This window comes from Podarcis liolepis (assembly GCF_965112155.1).
Source record: "Podarcis liolepis genome assembly, chromosome: 18".
Classification (NCBI taxonomy): Eukaryota; Metazoa; Chordata; class Lepidosauria; order Squamata; family Lacertidae; genus Podarcis; species Podarcis liolepis.
In genome coordinates, this window is record NC_139572.1 from 754,164 (window position 1) to 774,301 (window position 20,138).

At 46.3% G+C, this 20,138-nt stretch overlaps 2 protein-coding genes across 3 annotated transcripts; one reads left to right on the top strand and one right to left on the bottom strand.

Annotated features, from left to right (window-relative positions):
* Positions 1–941: 941 nt before the first annotated feature.
* On the bottom strand, positions 942–8,284 carry LOC310697316 (vomeronasal type-2 receptor 26-like). 2 transcript variants are annotated; one of them, XM_083483847.1, is made up of 4 exons: positions 7,877–8,284; positions 4,226–4,444; positions 2,434–2,560; positions 942–2,221 (listed from the first exon to the last, which is right to left on the bottom strand). In XM_083483847.1, exons 1-4 carry the CDS (start codon positions 8,096–8,098, stop codon positions 1,311–1,313), a joined length of 1,479 nt encoding a protein of 492 aa, XP_083339973.1. In that variant the 5' UTR covers positions 8,099–8,284; the 3' UTR covers positions 942–1,310. The 2 variants fall into 2 exon arrangements, with proteins under 2 accessions (XP_083339973.1, XP_083339972.1); XM_083483846.1 differs by lacking the exon at positions 7,877–8,284 and adding an exon at positions 5,971–7,452.
* Positions 8,285–13,396: 5,112 nt separating this feature from the next.
* On the top strand, positions 13,397–20,138 carry LOC310697384 (procathepsin L-like). The gene is made up of 8 exons (XM_083483992.1): positions 13,397–13,623; positions 14,796–14,930; positions 16,223–16,345; positions 16,572–16,730; positions 17,408–17,629; positions 18,390–18,549; positions 19,388–19,505; positions 19,635–20,138. Exons 1-8 carry the CDS (start codon positions 13,504–13,506, stop codon positions 19,726–19,728), a joined length of 1,131 nt encoding a protein of 376 aa, XP_083340118.1. The 5' UTR covers positions 13,397–13,503; the 3' UTR covers positions 19,729–20,138.

Below are 20,138 nucleotides of genomic sequence, written 5' to 3' on the forward strand. Positions count from 1 at the left end.
TTGGATGGTCATCTGTCAAGAATGCTTTAGCTCAGATTCCTGCATTTCAGGGGGTCAGACTAGATGACCCCTGAGGTCCCTTCCGATTCTATGAAAAGTCTTTATAAAGTCATGCTTCAGATGCTGACGCGTTGCCGCAAACCCAAGGATTTCTTAACAGGACTCTAGATAACAAATCGGTATTTTGTAACAAGATCTACTGCCTGTTGCAACATCACCAGATGTGCATCGATAGCACCAGATGCTTATTTCAGAGTTGCAGATGGAGGTGCGTGAGCCCATTTTTAATCTGGTGGAAGACTAACAAGGAACAACGTGGCCATTCAAATGGAATTTGTTCCTGTTAGCAGGTGGTAAAGTAAACTTGTGCTCTGCTTGGGGCTCCCTTTGAAGGTGACGCAGAAACTGCAACTAATCCAGAATGTGGCAGCCAGACAGGGGACTGGGAGTGGAGACCACATAACACCGGTCCCGAAAGACCTACATTGGCTCCCAGGACGTTTCCAAGCACAATTCAAAGTGTTGGTGCTGACCTTGAAAGCCCTAAATGGCCCGGTAGACCTGAAGGAGCGCCTCCACCCCCATCGTCTACCCCGGACGCCGGGGTCCATCTCCCGAGGGCCTTCTGGCGGTTCCCTCCCTGCGAGAAGTAAGGTTACAGAGGGCCTTCTTGGTGGTGGCGCCCGTCCTGTGGAACGCCCTCCCATCAGATGTCAAGGAAACAAGGAGGAGATGGAATAGGACGTCCCTATTTTCAGGGGAGAAATGTTGGGAGGGGATGAGTGTGTGCATATGATATCAGCAAACAATATATATATTTTTGATTTTTCCAATTTTTTCCAAATCAGCCACAGATTAAAACAAATTTAATACAATGTTTCCAGAAACTGATTTCCCGCATTTTGTTCTCAAAGCATCCAAGGTTTCCCTCTTCTTGCTGCTTTATTTTCCTAGTTCCCCACTTTTGAAACACCACAAAAGAGTTGATTTATTTATTTATTTTAATGGCCTTTCCCGGCTCTTCGATTTTATTTTCAACAAACTGAATGATTAGAGAGGAAGAAGGAACATTTAGCAAAGCATGGAAATACGTGGCTATCTTTTTTTGGCTAGATCTTTTTTAAAGACAGAATATATAGCTGTAAGTATTAAATGGCCCCCCTATTTTAACTCAAATAGCAACAATCAGCTTCCTCTCAACTCCAAGAAAACCACAACACTAATAAACAGCGGCACAATAGTCAGAAAAAACAGTTACGGAATGGAATTTATTTATTTACTGTACAGAATAATTTAACTTTAAAATTCTGTTAAATTATCTTACACTTTTTCCTAACTAGATGATCTTTGCTGTTGAGGTGAGGCCTCAGGAGAATAATGTAACATTTGGGGAAGAAAACACAACCCAGGAGACCAGCGCCGGAAGCCAAGATGGAGAAGATCTCCACGGCCACCGTGAACTTGCCCTTGGTGCTCAGGTAGGTTGGGACGAAGGTGACCCAAACGCTGCAAAAGACCAACATGCTGAAGGTGATGAACTTGGCTTCATTGAAACTATCGGGCAACTTTCTAGCGAAGAAAGCCACCAGGAAGCTGACCAGGGCCAGGAATCCCAGGTAACTCAGGACGGTGTAAAACATGGCGGCCGAACCTTCATTGCATTCGGCTACAATCTCTCCTGGCATGGAATGGAAGTCCAGGTTTGGGAATGGCGGAGAGGTTGCGAGCCAGGCGGCGCAGATAACGGCTTGGATAAACGGGCAGGCCATCACAATGGAGTTGGCCGGTTGTCTCCGCAAAACCTTCCTCGCCACGTTTCCCGGCTGGGTGGCCACGAAGGCCAGGACGACCGTGACGGTTTTTGCCAGTACGGAAGAGACGGCAACAGAGAAAACGGTGCCGAAAGCCATTTGACGGAGAAGGCAGATGGTCTTCTTGGGACGGCCGATGAAGAGGAAGGGGCAGAGGAAGCAGAGCTGGAGGGAGACGAGGAGGACGTAGGTGAGGTCTCGGTTGTTGGCTTTGACAATGGGTGTGTCGCGTTGCTGGATGAAGATCGCCAGCACTAGGGAGGTTGTGAGGAACAGCAGGAGAGCCAGAGAAGCTAAAACCATACCAAGAACATCTTGGTAAGAGAGGAAGTTGGTCTTCTTGGAAATACAATGGTCTTGGTTCTTGTTCGGGTATTGATCTTCGGGGCACTTGGCGCAGTGAACTGCGTCTGGTACAAAGAAACAGAACTGAGATACTTGGCACATGCGATGAAGTTTCTTTTTGTGCTATTGACCCAATGAGATGGCGTCATTCACCCAAACATTCCTGGAAACCTTCTCTCTTTAAATGTACCCCTCACCCCAGGTTTCTCTATCTCTCCAAGCCACTCTTGTCTGAACAACTTCCGCACTTTAATTTGGGTGCCTAAGTTGGACTGACCTGTCTGGTTAGAGAAGGTCCCTTCTGGGCAAGAGACACATTCGTAGCAGCAAACCGGCCTCCCCTCTAGAACTTTTCTGCTCTGTCCTGGAGGGCAACTTTCTACACACCTGGAGAATGGAGTCTTCTAAAATGGAAAGAAAGAAAAAACATTGCTGCATGAGATGAATGTTTCTCTCTTGCTACTTCGAAGAACTTCCTTCTTGCTGATAACAGGTGGACAACTTGTGGGGTGAGGGAAACATGTTGGTAAGTTATTCGGCACCACAAAAATAGAAACCCAGCTCTCTTAATAATAATAATAATAATTTATATCGTGTCATCTATGCACATAGCTCTGTACAGAACTAAGCAATAGAACAGAATTTATTATTTATACCCAGCCCATCTGGCTGGGTTTCCCCAGCCACTCTGGGCGGCTTCCAACAGAGTATTAAAATATGAACAACACAATACAAATTAATAATTTTAACATGCATCATTCAGAAGTCATTTCAATGCCTATCATAAAACCAGCTAGCCAAAACAGCTATTGCAATTCTGGGCTGCATCAACAGAAGTCGAGTGTCCAGATCAAGGGAAGTCATAGTCCCGCTCTATTCTGCCCTGGTCAGGCCACACCTGGAGTCCTGTGTCCAGTTCTGGGCACCACAATTTAAGAAGGATGTGGACAAGCTGGAAGGTGGGCAGAGGAGGGAGACTGAGATGATCAAGGGTCTGGAAGCCATGCCTGATGAGGAACGGTTGAAGGAGTTGAGAATGTTTAGTCTGGAAAAGAGGAGGCTGAGAGGAGATACGATAGCCATCTTCAAATATCTGAAGGGCTGTCACATTGAAGCATGGTACAATTGACACACCAAGGAAGTGATCCCCATTGCAGCCTTTTGTATGAAAATGAGAGGGTTAACATGAGTTTGTAGGGAACCAACCCAAAGGTGATTCCAACAATCTAAGCAGGAAATAACCAGAGTTTGAGCTGGAAATGTATTACCAGTAGAAACCGGAAGAGAAGGATGAATGCTAGCTACGTTACGGAGAAGGGAATCTAGTGCAATAGACAATATTTAGTCAAAAACTTTCAACTAAATAAAGCCACTGGTTTGATTCGGCAAAGGATGCTGTTACATTGCCAAAGGCTTTGGCAGCAATTTTTCAAGCAAGGGGTTCGATAGCAAGTTGCCATGCTCTTTTCTAAGTTGTCTTCTGTCTGCCCCAACCTAAGAATTCATAGAATCATAGAATCATAGAGTTGGAAGAGACCACAAGGGCCATCGAGTCCAACCCCCTGCCAAGCAGGAAACACCATCAGAGCACTCCTGACATACGGTTGTCAAGCCTCTGCTTAAAGACCTCCAAAGAAGGAGACTCCACCACACTCCTGGGCAGCAAATTCCACTGTCGAACAGCTCTTACTGTCAGGAAGTTCTTCCTAATGTTTAGGTGGAATCTTCCTTCTTGCAGTTTGGATCCATTGCTCCATGTCCGCTTCTCTGGAGCAGCAGAAAACAACCTTTCTCCCTCCTCTATGTGACATCCTTTTATATATTTGAACATGGCTATCATATCACCCCTTAACCTCCTCTTCTCCAGGCTAAACATGCCCAGCTCCCTTAGCCGTTCCTCATAAGGCATCGTTTCCAGGCCTTTGACCATTTTGGTTGCCCTCCTCTGGACACGTTCCAGTTTGTCAGTGTCCTTCGATAGCAAGTTGCCATGCTCTTTTCTAAGTTGTCGTCTGTCTGCCCCAACCTAAGAATTGGACATGAATATGGAGTATTCAGATTGTCTGCACCTGAGTAACCCACACGATTGCATCTGGGTTAACACTGAAGTCCTCTCCTGGGGCTGCGCGAGGATCCAAACCTCCAACTTTCACTTCGGCCCACGATCCGTTGGGGAAGAAGACGCCGTTCAGAATATCATAGGCTGCCGGTCTCTTGTCATGTTCTGTAAAATATATCTCATCCCCAGCCGTGTTGTTAAACCGAATCTTCCTCAAAGAGGCCAGAATCTGAAATTAAAGAGATGAGATAGTATTTGTAACACCTGATAAATTATCTAAAATGTATAAGAAAGTTTCTAATAACTGCTGCAAGTGCAAAGAGATGATTCTCTTTTTTCCCCATATGCGGGGGACTTGTAAAAAAGCAAGGGTATTTGGGGAAATGATATGTGATGAGATGAAAAAGATGTTTGAACAGAGTATACAAAAAACAGCAGCAGCAACAACAACCCAGCCTGAAGCTTTTATTCTAAGGATTACAGGGAGAGAAATTGCAAAGAAGATGGTTGTTTATGTATATAACTACAGGAGCTAGGATTCTTTATGCTCAGAAATGGAAAAAGTTCCCAGTAGAGAAGAACAGATCAGCAAAGTTATGGACTATGTCGAACCAGCAAAGCTAACAGATAAAATGAGATTGTTGGTGTTTGGAAGCATTTCCCCCTGGGTTATTTGAAGAAATACTACAGCATGAAGAATCCGCCAGCAGGTTTTGAACTATGAGCGACAGAACGATTAAAGATTATTGCCTTACGACTATGTATTTTAAAAATAGGGGAGACAGGGTTCGGCAAAGCGGGGGTGGGGATAAGAAAAACATGGAAAATGTGGTGGGAAGTTGATAATGTTTAAAATAGGTATTGGAGTTTTTACGTAGAACTTTTGGAAATTTAATCAGAAATGGAATGAAAGAGGTTTGGCAAGTTGCGGTTGTGAAACAGGTCTGGAGAGTTGTGGCGATGTATTAGTGGTATATGGAAGTGAGAGCTGGACCACAAAGAAGGCTGATCGCCGAAGAATGGATGCTTTTGAATTCTGGTGCTGGAGGAGACTCTTGAGAGTCCCATGGACTGCAAGAAGAACAAACCGATCCATTCTGAAGGAAATCAGCCCTGAGTGCTCACTGGAAGGACAGATCCTGAAGCTGAGGCTCCAGGACTTTGGCTACCTCCTGAGAAGAGAAGACTCCCTGGAAAAGACTCTGATGTTGGGAAAGATGGAGGGCACAAGGAGAAGGGGACGATGGAGGAGGAGATGGTGGGACAGTGTTCTCGAAGGTACCAGCATGAGTTTGACTAAACTGCCGGAGGCAGTGGAAGACAGGAGGGCCTGGCGTGCTCTGGTCCAGGGGGTCACAAAGAGGCGGACACCACTAAACGACTAAACAACAAATTGTGAGACAACCATTGTGATGAGTTGACTTTGGACCTGCCCTCTGTTTTCTTAAAGAGAAAAGATTGCTGTGGGTCGGATTCAAGTGGAGCTCAGAGATGTGGTCCAGGTGGGGAGACTGAGCAGCCTTTCAGAAAAAGCCCCATGGCACCTCTGGGCTCTTTGGAACTTCCTTGACCCTCGCTGACATCTTCTCAGGACTCCAGAGAGGGTCTTCTCATGAGTCAACTCTCTCTTGCCTTTTCCAGGTTCGAACCCAATGATTTGATGGTTTCCTGGCGCCACGCGGATACGCAGTTGCACGCGAGTCGATCATGCTGTAGTGGGGAACACACCTGCACTTGGTTTTGCAAAGACGTTACCTGCCAAGGCTGGAGATTCAGAAGTCTCTTGCCGTCTGGCACCATTGCAAGTTTGGGTCCAGTTGAATACACGGCGTCATGTAACGCGTGGGCCGTAGAATAGACAGCGTTGTAGATGCTGTAACTGTAGCCGGTCATCTCCGTCGAAAACACAAAGGTTGGGAGATCCTCTGGTTTTTCCTGGCCTGTGCAGTTCCGCTGGTTCTTCGAAACGTTCTGGTCCGGTTTCAGAAATTTACAGTCAAATGTCACTTCCCACCAGCCACGGATAAAGACATCTTCTGGAGACCGGTATGGATCTAAAGCAGAGAGAAATTTGTCGAACCCAGGCACTTTTCTCGTGCGGATTTTGAAGAAAATGGACCCATGGAAATGTTTCAGATACTTAAACGTTCTGGCAGATCTCGCAGCAGCAAAATCCCACTGGGATGTCAGGATCCAAACCTTCCCGACTGAGGTCCCCTTGTTTTTCATCAGTTGGGTGATGGGCGCCATTAAATATCTGATGGAATTGGCGTCTACAAAGAAAACCACCGCCTGGGCCTCACTCTTGTAAACCTTTGAAACTTGTTTCTTCCATTGTTTCATATGCTGCGAAATGACATGGGTCTCTGGCACAGCCTTTTCCGTGAACGCCACGCAGATGTCGTTCTGGGCGAGGAGCGGTGCCAAAGTCTGGATGAAAATTTCGCCGCTGTCATCCTCCGAAGCGATGAGTCCCACCCAATTCCAGCGGAAATGCAGGAATAGCGAGACTAAACCCCTGAACTGAAGGATCTCGTTGGGGTCGATGCGATAGAAAGAAGGAGGTGCAAATCCCAGTTTGGGGGAGCCGTAACCGAGCTGGAAGAAGGAATGGCTTTATTTCCTATACGATATGATAATCTTTATTGTCGTTGTCCCATATAGAACAACGAAATTGAAAAAATCTACATCAGTCATTCAAAAACCCACAAGCCACAACTGCTGCTCATATTTTGTTAGCTAAAAAGTGGAAAACCCAAGAATTACCACCAGTAGAAGAATGGCAGATGAAGATGATGGATTTTTCGGAGCTAGCAGACCTAACTGGAAGAGTCCGCGACCAGAAGGAGGAGGAGTATCAGGAAGAGTGGAATAAATTTAATGATTATTTAGTTAAATATGTTAAGTTAAACTAACTGAAAACAGCTTGCAGATACCTAATTGGCTTAGGATTTTATTTATGTTAAGTGTTGAATTAATATGTTTAATTTAGTAAAGTGAAGATTTAAGGATGTTATTGTTTAAGTTAAATTTTATAAGAATTGTGACTTGGGAAACCGTTAAAAGGATATACAATGAAATTCAACCAAGGAGAAGCAGGGAAGTCACTTAACAAAGGTAATAAGTGTAATTTTCAATAAGGCTATGATTTATGTTTATCCTATGTGTTTGTTTGTTTATAATATTGTGAAAACCAATAATTTTTGGGGGGGGAAAAAACAACAACCCACAAGCCTGCTATCTCAGGCTGGTTAACCCCCTAAAAACTCTGATACCCCATAAGTGAATACAATATACTCACATAAAGACTACCTTATACTGCGTTTAAAACCAAAATCTCGTTTGGATAATGTTTCTCAGGAGGCTAGTCCTAGTCTTTATACCCCTGGACCTTCTTCCAGAAGGCAGAAGCTGAAAGAGATCATTTCCGGGGTGCGCACTATCCTGCGCTATCTCTGCAAGTTTCTTATGGCACCTGGAAGCGTAGATTTGATCCAAGGTGGGAAGAGTGCACCCAGTTATTCTCTCCGCAGTCTTCACAACCCTGGACAGTATTGTTTTTTTCCGGTAGAAAAGGTGGCCACACGCCATGGACCTGTTTTGCAGAGCGTGGGTTTTGCATCCCTGCGCCGAAGGAACCCTGCTCGATTTCTCTCCTTACCTGCGGGATCTTGAAGGCGCTCAGGATCGACGCCATCTGCCTTGACGTCTTTGAGTCGAGGCTGCCAGTGACGGACAGCAGCTTGTCCTGCTTGTTGCAGTTGTAGTTGGGCACCATTTGTCTCCGCGTGGAGATCAGGGCAAGGCTGGTTTCCGTGGGCTTGTTTGCAAAACTGCTTTCCTGGTAGATGCGGAAGCCCAGAGTGGTGTTGGGCAAAAGCATCAAGTCCCTGTTGAGTTCCTGGATGGCAAAACCCAAAGCCAGAATATACTGGTAGTTCTTGGGCAAAGGGCTACAACGAGAGTAGTAACATTTTCTGAGAATCCTCCGGAAAAACAATCTCTCAAAGGACCTGCTGGTGACATTTTACCATTGTACTGCAGAGAGTGTATTAACTTATGGTCTCTGTGTGTGGTTTGGGAGCTGCACAGCCAGGGAAGAAACAACACTGTCCAGGGTTCTGAAGACTGCGGAGAGAATAATGGGGCGCACTCTTCCCACCTTGGATCAAATCTACACTTCCAGGTGCCGTAAGAAAGCGGCAGAGATAGCGCAGGATAGTGCGCACCCTGGAAATGATCTCTTTCAGCTTCTGCCTCCTGGGTTATAAAGACTAGGACTAGCCGCCTGAGAAACAGTTTCTATCCAAATGCGATTTTGGTTTTAAACACAGTGTAAGGGAGTCTCTATAGGAGTATATTGGATTTAATTATGGGGTGTCAGAGTTTTTAGGGGGCTAACCAGGCTGGGATAGATGGGATAGCAGGCTTGTGGGTTTCTGAATGTCTGATGTAGTTTTTTTCAATTTCGTTGTTCTGTATGGGACAAGGACAATAAAGATTATCGTATCGTATCGTGTGTAATAGGGGTTTAACTTTTAAAAAAATGATTTCCTGTATCATAAAGGGCTGAAGTTCTGCTTAGAAACTTTGAAAAAGGGACTAATTCCTCTCCGTTGCAATGTACTCCCCCCCCCCCCAATATACCCAGAGTCCTTTCTGTTTGGGGATAATTGTGTACAGCTGAAAACTCTGGCAGCATTAAGATAAATTCAACAGTGCAGATAAGTTTTGATGGATGCAATAACGGAATACTGAATATTGTTGTTTTTTGTAAAATGTGTCAAATGAACCATGGAAGGAGAAGAAGGGAAGTCATTGATATCTTAAGGATGTAAAAAGGAGTGCTTTGAAATGTGACACAGAAAATTTAATAAAAATTGGATATAAAGATTATTATTGCACTTTAAAAAAATACTGGGCTAATCCACAATTTCGGCCTCGCCGAGAACTTACATGAAATGGGGGGAGTCCCCTTCTCTGAAATACTGTTCAAAGGATAACTTTCTGACTAGAGCTCTGAAGAGAGGCAAATTCCCGCCAACAATGAGATCGCCTGGGCTGTAGCAGTTTTCTTGGAGTCGCAAAGGTCTGATGAATTGTCTTCTGATCATCAGCATCGCACAGCTGTCCTGCGACAACAGCCAACACAAAAACATCAACCACGTCATCTGCAGCCGGAAAAATATTATCCCTCCTAAAGCAATGGCACTTTTGCAGAACCCGATTTCCAAACCGCCCAATTTCATCAGGGGTTTCAGATAATAGGATAAATATACCGTGGTCAAAATTGCCAGTTTTCCCATCCCAGCCCCGCCAGGAAAAGCTCTGAATATTATTATTTGGTTTTAATTGCAGGTGTTCTTTCTTGCGTTCTTCGTTTTCTTGATTATTGGTATTTAGAACCCTCCAAGGGGTGAAGAGGAATTGTGACAACGTTAAATAAAAATAATTAACGCCATCTGCGTAATTCTAGGTTCTCCCCACAATTTGGTGAGAAGCCGAGGGGGGGAAACATGTTTTCATCGCATGGATTGGGCCGTTGTTGAATGGTTTGGAAAAGATTGGGGCATGGTTGTATACAGTGCCGGATTTACGTATAAGCTAAACAAGCTCTAGCTTAGGGCCCAACTCTCTTGGGGCCCCCCCAAAAAAATTAAGCGGAAAAGCAACAACTGGATGTATACATTTCCAAAATTTTGGTATTTTGGAAATGTATACATCCAGTTGTTGCCTACATCCAGCAACAGTGTTTAGTGTTGTGTAGGCTCCTATGGTGTAAGTCATGGGCCCTGCCTGCTCCCTAAAATATCATGGGATATTCAGAGAAATATATATACCGTATTTTTCACTCTATAAGACGCACCAGACCACAAGACACACCTGGTTTTTGGAGGAGGAAAACAAGAAAAAAAATATTCTGAATCTCAGAAGCCAGAACAGCAAGAGGGATCTCTGCGCAGTGAAACCATCAGTCCCTCTTGCTGTTCTGGCTTCTGGGATAGCTGCGCAGCCTGCATTCGCTCCATAAGACGCACACACATTTCCCCTTACTTTTTAGGAGGGAAAAATTGAGTCTTATAGAGCAAAAAATACGGTATATATGGATAGGTATTTAGCATTGTTACAACTTGACATTTGTCAAATCAAATAAAAATGATTTTTTTAAAAAAAGATAAAATATTCCGTCATTTCTGCAACATCTGTCCTGCGATCAAATCTTGGGAATTTCGCTGAGCAGGCGCTGGCTGCAACTGCTGGGAGTTGTAGCGCAGTCTGCCCAGAGGGCGCCAGGTTAGCAATGCCTGGCTGCAAGACAGGAAAGTAGCCCAGGGCTTCGAGATCTGATGCACCGATTTTGGGGTTGAAGAGAGAAAAACAAGGGGATGAACGTCAGCCGAACGCATCCTTAGCACGAGTGAGCTGTTCCGTATACGCAGATGCGGAATTGGGTAACGACAAGACAGACCACGAGGACTGACACAATTGTTGTGGCTGAGACCTGCGGTCTGGGGAGGTGTACAAATTTAACAGAGACACTTCCTTTTTGAGTTCCTTCGAGTTACAGGATGTGCTTTAAAAATCAACACAGATTTGGAGATTTTAAAACAGAAACATAGATTTGGAGCTATAAGGGAGGGAATGCGTCAGATAACCATGAAATGAATTAATTAGCAAAGGTAATATAAGCAAGTGCGTTTGCTTTTGTTTTGTTTTTCGAGGGCACATTGTAGCCTGCAAAGGCAGAATCAGGAATTTAACGGTGCCGCCCAACGCAGGTTGACTCAGAAGCAGGGACGTGGCGGTGGAATTCAGTGAGGTTTGCATTTTCCAGATTAGAAATTCAATTCGTTCTGGGTTTTAAAATGTGAACCAACCTACACTCCCAAACAATATAGAAACAAAGGCACAACCATCTTTTGAAATTTGCACTGTTTTGAATTTTGCAGTGGAGTTCTCCATCCCAGCTATGTGTACAAACAAATGCACAGACAAAGGCGAACTGTGCACATATTAGTGCTCATACTAGCGAAAATGACATCAAAATGCATTCCATTCTGCAATATTGCTTTACAAACAAAATATATATGTGCATATGAAGAGACCGAATTCTCAGCAGTAGATTGTTATAAAATACAGAGAACTGTAAAAATGAGAAGCGGAGATCATCCGCATTTACTCTCTCCTACCCTAAAGATAAAATTTTCTGCCATTTCCGCAACATCCATCCTGGGACACATTCCTGGGAATTTCACTAAGCAGGCGCTGGCTGTAACAGCTGGGAGTTGTAGCGCAGGCTGCCCAGAGGGCGCCAGGTTAGCAATGCCTGGCTGCCAGGCAGGCAAGTAGCCCAGGGCTTCGAGATCTGATGCTCCGATTTTGGGGTTGAAGAGAGAAAAACAAGGGGAAGAAGGTCAGCCTAAGGCATCCTCAGCACGAGTCAGCTGTTCCGTATACGCAGGTGCGGAATTGGGAAACGTCAATACAGACCACGAGGACTGACACAATTGTTGTGGCTTGAGGCAAGAGGAAATGGGTTACTCCACTTCGAGGGACTGGAGTGCTTCGCAGAAAAATAAGCGTTGTTTGAACGCCAGGACGCAATGATCTGCATCCATTTGTTGCTGTTGTTTAGTCATTTAGTGGTGTCCGCCTCTTGGTGATCCCCTGGACCAGAGCATGCCAGGCCCTCCTGTCTTCCACTGCCTCCCACAGTTTGGTCAAACTCATGCTGGTAGCTTCGAGAACACTGTCCCACCATCTCGTCCTCTGTCGTCCCTTCTCCTTGTGCCCTCCATCTTTCCCAGCATCGGGGTCTTTTCCAGGGAGGCGTCTCTTCTCCTGAGGTGGCCAAAGTCTTGGAGCCTCAGCTTCAGGATCTGTCCTTCCAGTGAGCACTCAGGGCTGGTTTCCTTCAGAATGGAGAGGTTGGATCTTCTTGCAGTCCATGGGACTCTCAAGAGTCTCCCCCAGCACCAGAATTCAAAAGCATCAGTTCTTTGGTCAAACTCATGCTGGAAGCTTCGAGAACACTGTCCCACCATCTCGTCCTCTGTCATCCCCTTCTCCTTGTGCCCTCCATCTTTCCCAACATCAGGGTCTTTTCCGGGAGTCTTCTCTTCTCATGCGGTGGCCAAAGTCTTGGAGCCTCAGCTTCAGGATCTGTCCTTCCAGTGAGCACTCAGGGCTGATTTCCTTCCGAATGGAGAGGTTTGATCTTCTTGCAGTCCATGGGACTCTCAAGAGTCTCCTCCAGCACCAGAATTCAAAAGCATCCATTCTTCGGCCATCAGCCTTCTTTATGGTCCAGCTCTCACTTCCATATATCACTATCTGCATCCATATCCTTCTTGAAATGTGATAACCTGATCTCTGCTGAGTCTACATTGCAGGGTTGCTGTTGCGAGCATCCGCGGAGGGGCTGGGATGCCGTGAGCTCCTTGCAGGGGCTCTGGACCAAACATGAATGACTAAGTAAAGAAACACAGAAGTTGAGAATGAAGGGAGAGATTCAGATGAGGGATTTCCAGGCAGGGCCGTCTTTACCCAGGAGTGCAAGGGGTGTGGGGCACCCGGGTGTTGAATTCTGGGGGGCACCCGGCGCCTGCTGCTGAAGCCACCTAAGCTCTTAACTATCTACCTCATGGGTAGGCAACCTAAGGCCCAATCGCCTTCTCAACCCAGACGGTCCGGGAATCAGCGTGTTTTTACATGAGTAGAATATGTGCTTTTATTTAAAATGCATCTCTGGGTTATTTGTGGGGCATAGGAATTCGTTCATTTTTTCCTCCAAAATATAGTCCTTCCCCCCACAAGGTCTGAGGGACAGTGGACCTGCTGAAAAAGTTTGCTGACCCCTCTCTTTTCTTATCCCTATTGAACTTCAGTTCAGGCAAGCAAGTCTGGGGAACTACCTGCTACTAGAACACGTGATATTAAGGTTAACTTTGAAAGCCAAGTGGTGGGAGGGAAGGAAGTCAACAAACTCTAAAGGGCCAAAGAGGTAAAGTGGCAATAATGATGTGATTATAGATGATTAAATGGAAAATGAATAAAAATATTTTTTAAAAAAATAAAGGCTGAACGGATATTTTGCAAATAACGGCAATGGGGAAAAATCGAACTGATTTCTGCCCCTCCCTGAAAAACGTTATTTCTTTAGAAAAGTTGTGCAATCTGAGAGTTTGGAAAGATGAACCCAGAACCCGGCACTCAGATTCATGGGTTTTCTGGACTTCTGCAGAATCGGTGAGGCAAGAATGTCACAAGGAATTGTGGGCAGGAAGGATGTTGAGTGGAGTCTCACCTATAAAAAGAGGACCAGCGATGCTCCTTACTACAGAGAGAAACGAGACGAGGACAGAAGGACAAGGACAGACGGACAAGACCCTTTTGGCGGGAAGAGAGGTATGTTGCATTTTGGGGAACTGAAAGCCATATTGGAGAGAGTTTGGGAACACGAGAAAAAAATATTGGTGGGGTATCTGGGATGCGGTTAAAAGATTCTCATCCTTTTGACATCAGACTCTGCCTGGGTGTGCATTTGGCAAAGACTTTGTCTTCCAACATTAACATTTCTTCAGATATCCCAAGTGGTAAATTTCATTTTTCTTCACTCAGACATGACCCTTTAAGCAGGTGAGTTGGGGCGACACTGACTTCTGATGTTGGCATTTGAAGCGAGGAGCTGAGTTCTGGGTGGAGACGTTCCGATTTAATTATTCAGAATCAGTCGTTTCAAAACACGGGGCTGAAAAGAGGCGGAAGGACTTGCCTCCTGAAATTTGAGCCCCTCCTGCGGAACTCCCTGCCACATGATATTTTTATCAACCAACTAAGAAGCAAACAATAAATGACAAGGGGGGGGGGTTATCTGGGACGAGGTTAAAATTGAAATGATCGCCTCCCCGCGAAAAAAGACTCTCCCCCTGTCTCTGGAGTGCATTAGGCAAATACTTCATATTAAATATTAGCATTTGTATCCCAAGTGGTGGGTTTTGTTTTCATTGGCTAATAATAATAATAAATTTTATTTATACTCTGCCCTCCCCAGCCAAGACCAGGCTCAGAGTGGCTAGCAACCAGTAATAAAAACAAGTTGATTAAAATACAACTTAAAAAAACAAGATTAAAATACAACATTAAAACATTAAAAGGCTCAGAAACAAGCCTTTAAGCAGGGGAGTGGGGGCTCTGCTGAATTTTGACCCCGGCGTTTGAAACGACGAGCCCAATTCTGCGGCAGAGGCAGAATTTGTTGGTTTCCGTTATTCAGCACCAGCTGTTTCAAAAGAGGGAGTTGAAAAGAGGCGAAATGAATATCGCCCCAGTTGCCCACATGCTATAAGCAGAAATCATTAGGCAATGGAGTGGAAGCATTCCTTAAATGCACAAACCAACTGTGGAACTCCTCGCCACTAGAAATCCCAGCGGCCCACTAGCAAAATAAATAAAATTGACAGGGATGATTCTAGAGGAGACGGACTGGCTTTTGACTTTCGACTTTTCTCGCTGCAAAGATGAATGAGTCCTAAGGGGGGGGGGAGCAAATATTGAGTGACGACGCTTTGGTCTCCTAGGTAGACATGCTTCATCTGTGGGTGGTGGCCCTGACTGGGCTGGTCTTCCTGACACCCCTCGTCGCAGCGCAGGATCCTGCCCTCGACAAGGCCTGGAATCTCTGGCAAAGCACCCATTCGAAAATATATGGCAAGGTGAGTTTTGCTCCTTGCTTCTGCGTCGAAACCTATGCAGCCTGAGCCGTGTTCTCCTGAGCGTGTACAGAGTACCATTTGGGGAACCACATTACGGTAACTAAGTATTTGCACCGGATTTGAAATTTTGGGGTTCCAAAAGTCTCGCTGGATTCAACAAGGCGATCGCTCTGGGATCTATAGGGAGTGCAGCCCATAGACAGAAAGATGCCCCTTGCATTGGCCAGAAAAAGGGGCTCAGAGGGAACTCTCCTGCCTTCTAACACAAGATGAGCTTGAGGTTGCAAAAAACTGCGCATGCTCAGAGGCACTCACTTCTCCAGTCCTACTGCATCCCAGCGCAGACAAATCCTGGCCATTTCCTGGCGCTCAGTTCCAGTGGCCAACTGGTGGTGGCTTTCAAGCCGGGGAGGGGGGTGAGTGAATGAAGCTTGATTTGCGTCAGCCGCCGGCCATAGCAAATTCTGATTGCCCCAGCTAAAAGCCTTGCCACCTTTGCTATCACCTGCTCATCTGGATCTGCCAAGAGAAAGGACACTCTCTTTCTTTCTTTCTTTCTTTCTTTCTTTCTTTCTTTCTTTCTTTCTTTCTTTCTTTCTTTCTTTCTCTCTCTCTCTTTCTTTCTTTCTTTCTTTCTTTCTTTCTTTCTTTCTTTCTTTCTCTCTCTCTCTCTCTCTCTCTCTCTCTCTCTCTCTCTCTCTCCCCCTCTTCCTCTCTCTCTCTTTCTCTCCCTCTTTTTCTCTTTCTCTGTCTCTCTCTCTCTCTCTCTCCTCCATCTCTCTCTCACACTTACTTACTTTCTTTCTTTCTCTCTCTCTCTCTCCTATCTTGATCTGCCAAGAGAAAGGATCCTGGGGCACTGGCTGGGCGACCCGGAATGGATGATAAAAGAGGGGTGATAATCTCATTCCTCAAGTCTTTATCAAGAGCGCAAGCCAGAAGGGCGTGTGCCACCCATTCGGGACGGCCATCTCCACAGGGACGTGTTCCGTGTGGCATCTGTTGGAATCGTCCCTCAAGTCCAGCCGAGGGCAAGACATTCAATCTTGCGAGAGTAAAAGCATGTCTGTATTTTGGAATTGCTCGGTTGTGCAGAGAGGGTGCCGAGAGTCAAAATGGGAAGGTGGAAAATAGTCATGCCATGGGCAAGATCTCCTTATTGTGGCCAAGTTGTTCTGACGCTTGATATCATTTAGGCGCTGACAAATTAGACTGTTTGCTTTACTAACCCCCCCCCCCGGGCAGGGGGTCGTATATGATGTGCAGCCTTAACAATTTCGTCTTCTCACCAGGGGGAAGAGCATCGCCGCAGAAGTTTGTGGGAGAGCAACCTGAAAAAGATCCAACAGCACAACCGCGAGGCCGCCCAGGGAAAACACACTTATAGGCTGGCAATGAACCGGTTTGGGGACTGGGTAAGCAAACGCGTATCGTGGGAACTGCGGGCGGCTAATTCTCCCTCGGCCCAAACTGGCTGTGCCCAAACAAGGATTGCACCCCAAAACTTCCAGCACAGCCAGTCAACATGTCCACTAAGGGCTCGACTGGCTCATTGCTTGATCTGTGACACAGGAGTTGTTCAGGGACAACGACACACAACTCCTGATGATTTTGCGCTGATGACTTTGGTCTCTTCCCCAGACCGAGGAAGAGTTCAAGCAGAAGATGACCGGATTTCGCTTTAACCAGACCGGACGACGCAACGACAACGCAGAGTTCTTCAGGAAACTCTCTCAACGGCGGTCTCCCGATTTTGTGGACTGGCGCACAAAAGGTTACGTGACCCCAGTGAAAGACCAGGTGGGTTGAAGGCCACAGGTGAAGATTCAGGTGTCCATGTCAGAGGCTTGCAGTTTGCTACTGCGATGAGAATTGTGTTTATTTGCTTGTTTCTAAAGTTTAATGGATTGGTTTTCAGAAGCAGAAATGTCTGCAGATTCCCCTGCCCCCTTTATTGGCATACATATATATATCTATTACAGTCGTACCTCGGAAGTCGAACGGAATCCGTTCCGGAAGCCCGTCTGACTTCCAAAACGTTCAGAAACCAAGGCGCGGCTTCCGATTGGCTGCGGGGAGCTTCGGCAGCCAATCAGAAGCCGTGTTGGACGTTTGGGTTCCAAAGAAAATTTGCAAACCGGAACACTCACTTCCGGTTTTGCGGCGTTCGACTCGCAAGGCAACTGTATGTATCATCTTTTTGGCAGAACTTGGCAAAATTTGGGGCAATCAGAATAAGATTCACTATTTGACCATTGATTCAAAGCCCTAAATGTATTTTATACAACTGACTTTTCATTTCTTTTCTTTGTACATCGTATTGTTGTTTTATTGCGATGGCCGACAGCTGACGCAAATAAAGATTTGTTTGTTCGTTCATACTGCCCTCCCCACTCCCACCCGCAAGACCTCCTTCTGGAAATGGTGGTATTTCATTTTCAACGTCCGCATTTGACACCCAAATTATTTCCCTGCAGGGCGACTGTGGCAGCTGCTGGGCGTTCAGTGCCACGGGAGCGCTGGAAGCCCTGCATTTCAAAAAGACGAAGCAGCTCGTGTCTCTGAGCGAGCAAAACCTCATGGACTGCTCCAGGAAAGACGGAAACCAGGGCTGCCAGGGAGGCTTGCCAAGCAACGCCTTTGAATACGTGAAGCGAAACGGCATCAACTCTGAGCACACCTATCCCTACGAGGCGGAGGTGAATAACGCAGGCAAGGCCTGCCATTTTTGTAGTCACGGGCACAAGGTTAAAGAAAACCTTATTCCTTTCACCTTTCCTTTCTCCTCCCTTCCTTCCTGTTCTCCTCGTTTCTATCCTAAAGCCACGTCCCAACGAAACAGCTGTGCATGTTCACGGTTGAACCGTATACAGCGGAACCTCGGTTTTCGAACGTAACCCGGAAACGGAAGACCGTTTGGCTTCCAAAACGTTTGAAAACCGAAAACGGTTGTAGGTTTGCGAGAAGTTTTGTAAAGTGGACTATTTGAAATATTGCAAAAAAAAAGGTAATGAGGGGGCTGTTAGTTAAGATAGTTAAAGGCAATAGGAATCTAAGAAATGCAGAATAAGTGATAAGAACGGAGGATCATCGGAAGGGCTGGTGGAAGTCCAAAAAGATTGTATAAGAAGTGAGATTCCAACACAGATTTGAACTCGTTTTGTACATTTCTGCAATTCTACTCAGTGTTAGATACCAACAGCGCGTCATTTTCCTATAGTTTTCTTTCGGCGAACAGCAGGCAGTCCATTTCCTTTCCTCTTTCCATCACTTTTCCCAAGATGGAAGTTGGATATTATACGCCTGATCTCTAGCCCAATGTATCATCAATGCCTTGACTTCTGGGCAAAAGCTTCCTGCATTGCAAAGATCCTTCCTCTATCTCTCCTGCGCCGTTCGGATAGAGAACGTTCCCAATTTAAAAAAGAGTTTAAGCCTTTGTTCGTTGTCTGTTTGCAGAATGGAAGCTGTCGTTTCAAGAAATGGGACATTGCAGCAAGATGCAAGGGCTATGTAAACATTCCAGCCGGAAACGAGAAGGTTCTGGAAAAAGCGGTGGCATTTGAGGGCCCGGTTTCTGTTGGAGTAAACCCTTTTGACTTCCAGTTTTACAGTCACGGTAAGGTGCCCTTTTGGGAAACGATGAGACTGATGAGAAGAAAACCACTAGGTAGCTTTGGAAGCAGAGTAGTAATCAGTGCAGGAGGTTTTGGGGAATATTGTGTATTCCGGCCAACTATGGCCACACAAAGGGAATTTGCTCCAGCTCTCTTTTAAATCAGAACCAGTGAAGGCGGTGAAGGTCCTGGGTGAGTGTCTGGAGGCGGCTAACAGATTGAGGTTGAATCCTGACAAGACAGAAGGACTGTTTTGGGGGGACAGGGGGCAGGCGGGTTTGGGGACTCCCTGGTCCTGAATGGGGTCACTGTGCCCCTGAAGGACCAGGTGCGCAGCCTGGGAGTCATTTTGGACTCACAGCTGTCCATGGAGGTGCAGGTCAATTCTGTGTCCAGAGTGGCTGTCTGCCAGCTCCATCTGGTACGCAGGATGAGACCCTCCCTGCCCACGGACTGTCTCACCAGAGTGGTGCATGCTCTGGTTATCTCCCGTTTGGACTACTGCCATGCGCTCTCCATGGGACTCCCTTGAAGGTGACCCGGAACTACAACTAATCCAGAATGTGGCAGCCAGACTGGGGACTGGGAGTGGAGACCACATAACACCGGTCCTGAAAGACCTTCATTGGCTCCCAGGACGTTTCCAAACACAATTCAAAGTGTTGGTGCTGACCTTGAAAGCCCTAAAGGGCCTCAGCCCTGTATACCTGAAGGAGTGTCTCCACCCTGGACACCGGGGTCCCTCTTCCAAGGGCCTTCTGGTGGTTCCCTCTCTGCTGGAATAGACGCTTGTTCCACAACGTGCCAGAGCCATGTTCTCTGTTTTTCCTCCTCTGCCAGGAATCTACAATAACCGCCAATGCGGAGACCACCTAGACCATGCGATGCTGATCGTTGGCTACGGGTTCGAGAGACATAACGGCCAGAGACTGGTTGACTACTGGATCCTAAAGAACAGGTGAGAAAGAGGGGCTTGAGGCTCCCCACATGGTCTGGGGGACAGCGGACCGGCCCCCTGCTGAAAAAGTTTGCTGGCCCCTGCTGAAGAGGCTCTCACCATCTCTCCATTCCTATTTCCCTCCCTCAGCTGGGGCTCGGCTTGGGGTGAACATGGCTACATGAAAATGCAGAAAGGAGTGAACCTCTGTGGAATAGCAGAGGGTGCAAGTTATCCCTTCTAACCAGCCGTCGTTTCCTCATCTACTGGATCCATGCAGTTCAGATCAGCGAAACCTCAGCATTTATTGAGCCCCTTCCTTCCTTCCTTCCTTCCTTCCTTCCTTCCTTCCTTCCTTCCTTCCTTCCTTCCTTCCTTCCTCCTTTCTCCTCCTCCTTTCTCCTTCCTTCCTTCCTTCCTTCCTTCCTTCCTTCCTTCCTTCCTTCCTTCCTCCTTTCTCCTCCTCCTGTCTCCTTCCTTCCTTCCTTCCTTCCTTCCTTCCTTCCTTCCTTCCTTCCTCCCTCCCTCCTCCTCCTTTCTCCACGGCTTCCGGACAGAGCAAAAAAATCAAGTTCTCCAATCCAACTCCGTAGGCTGCATGTCAAGTTTTCAAATTTGGTTCTTTTCAAAACAATAAAAACCATGTATTTGTGC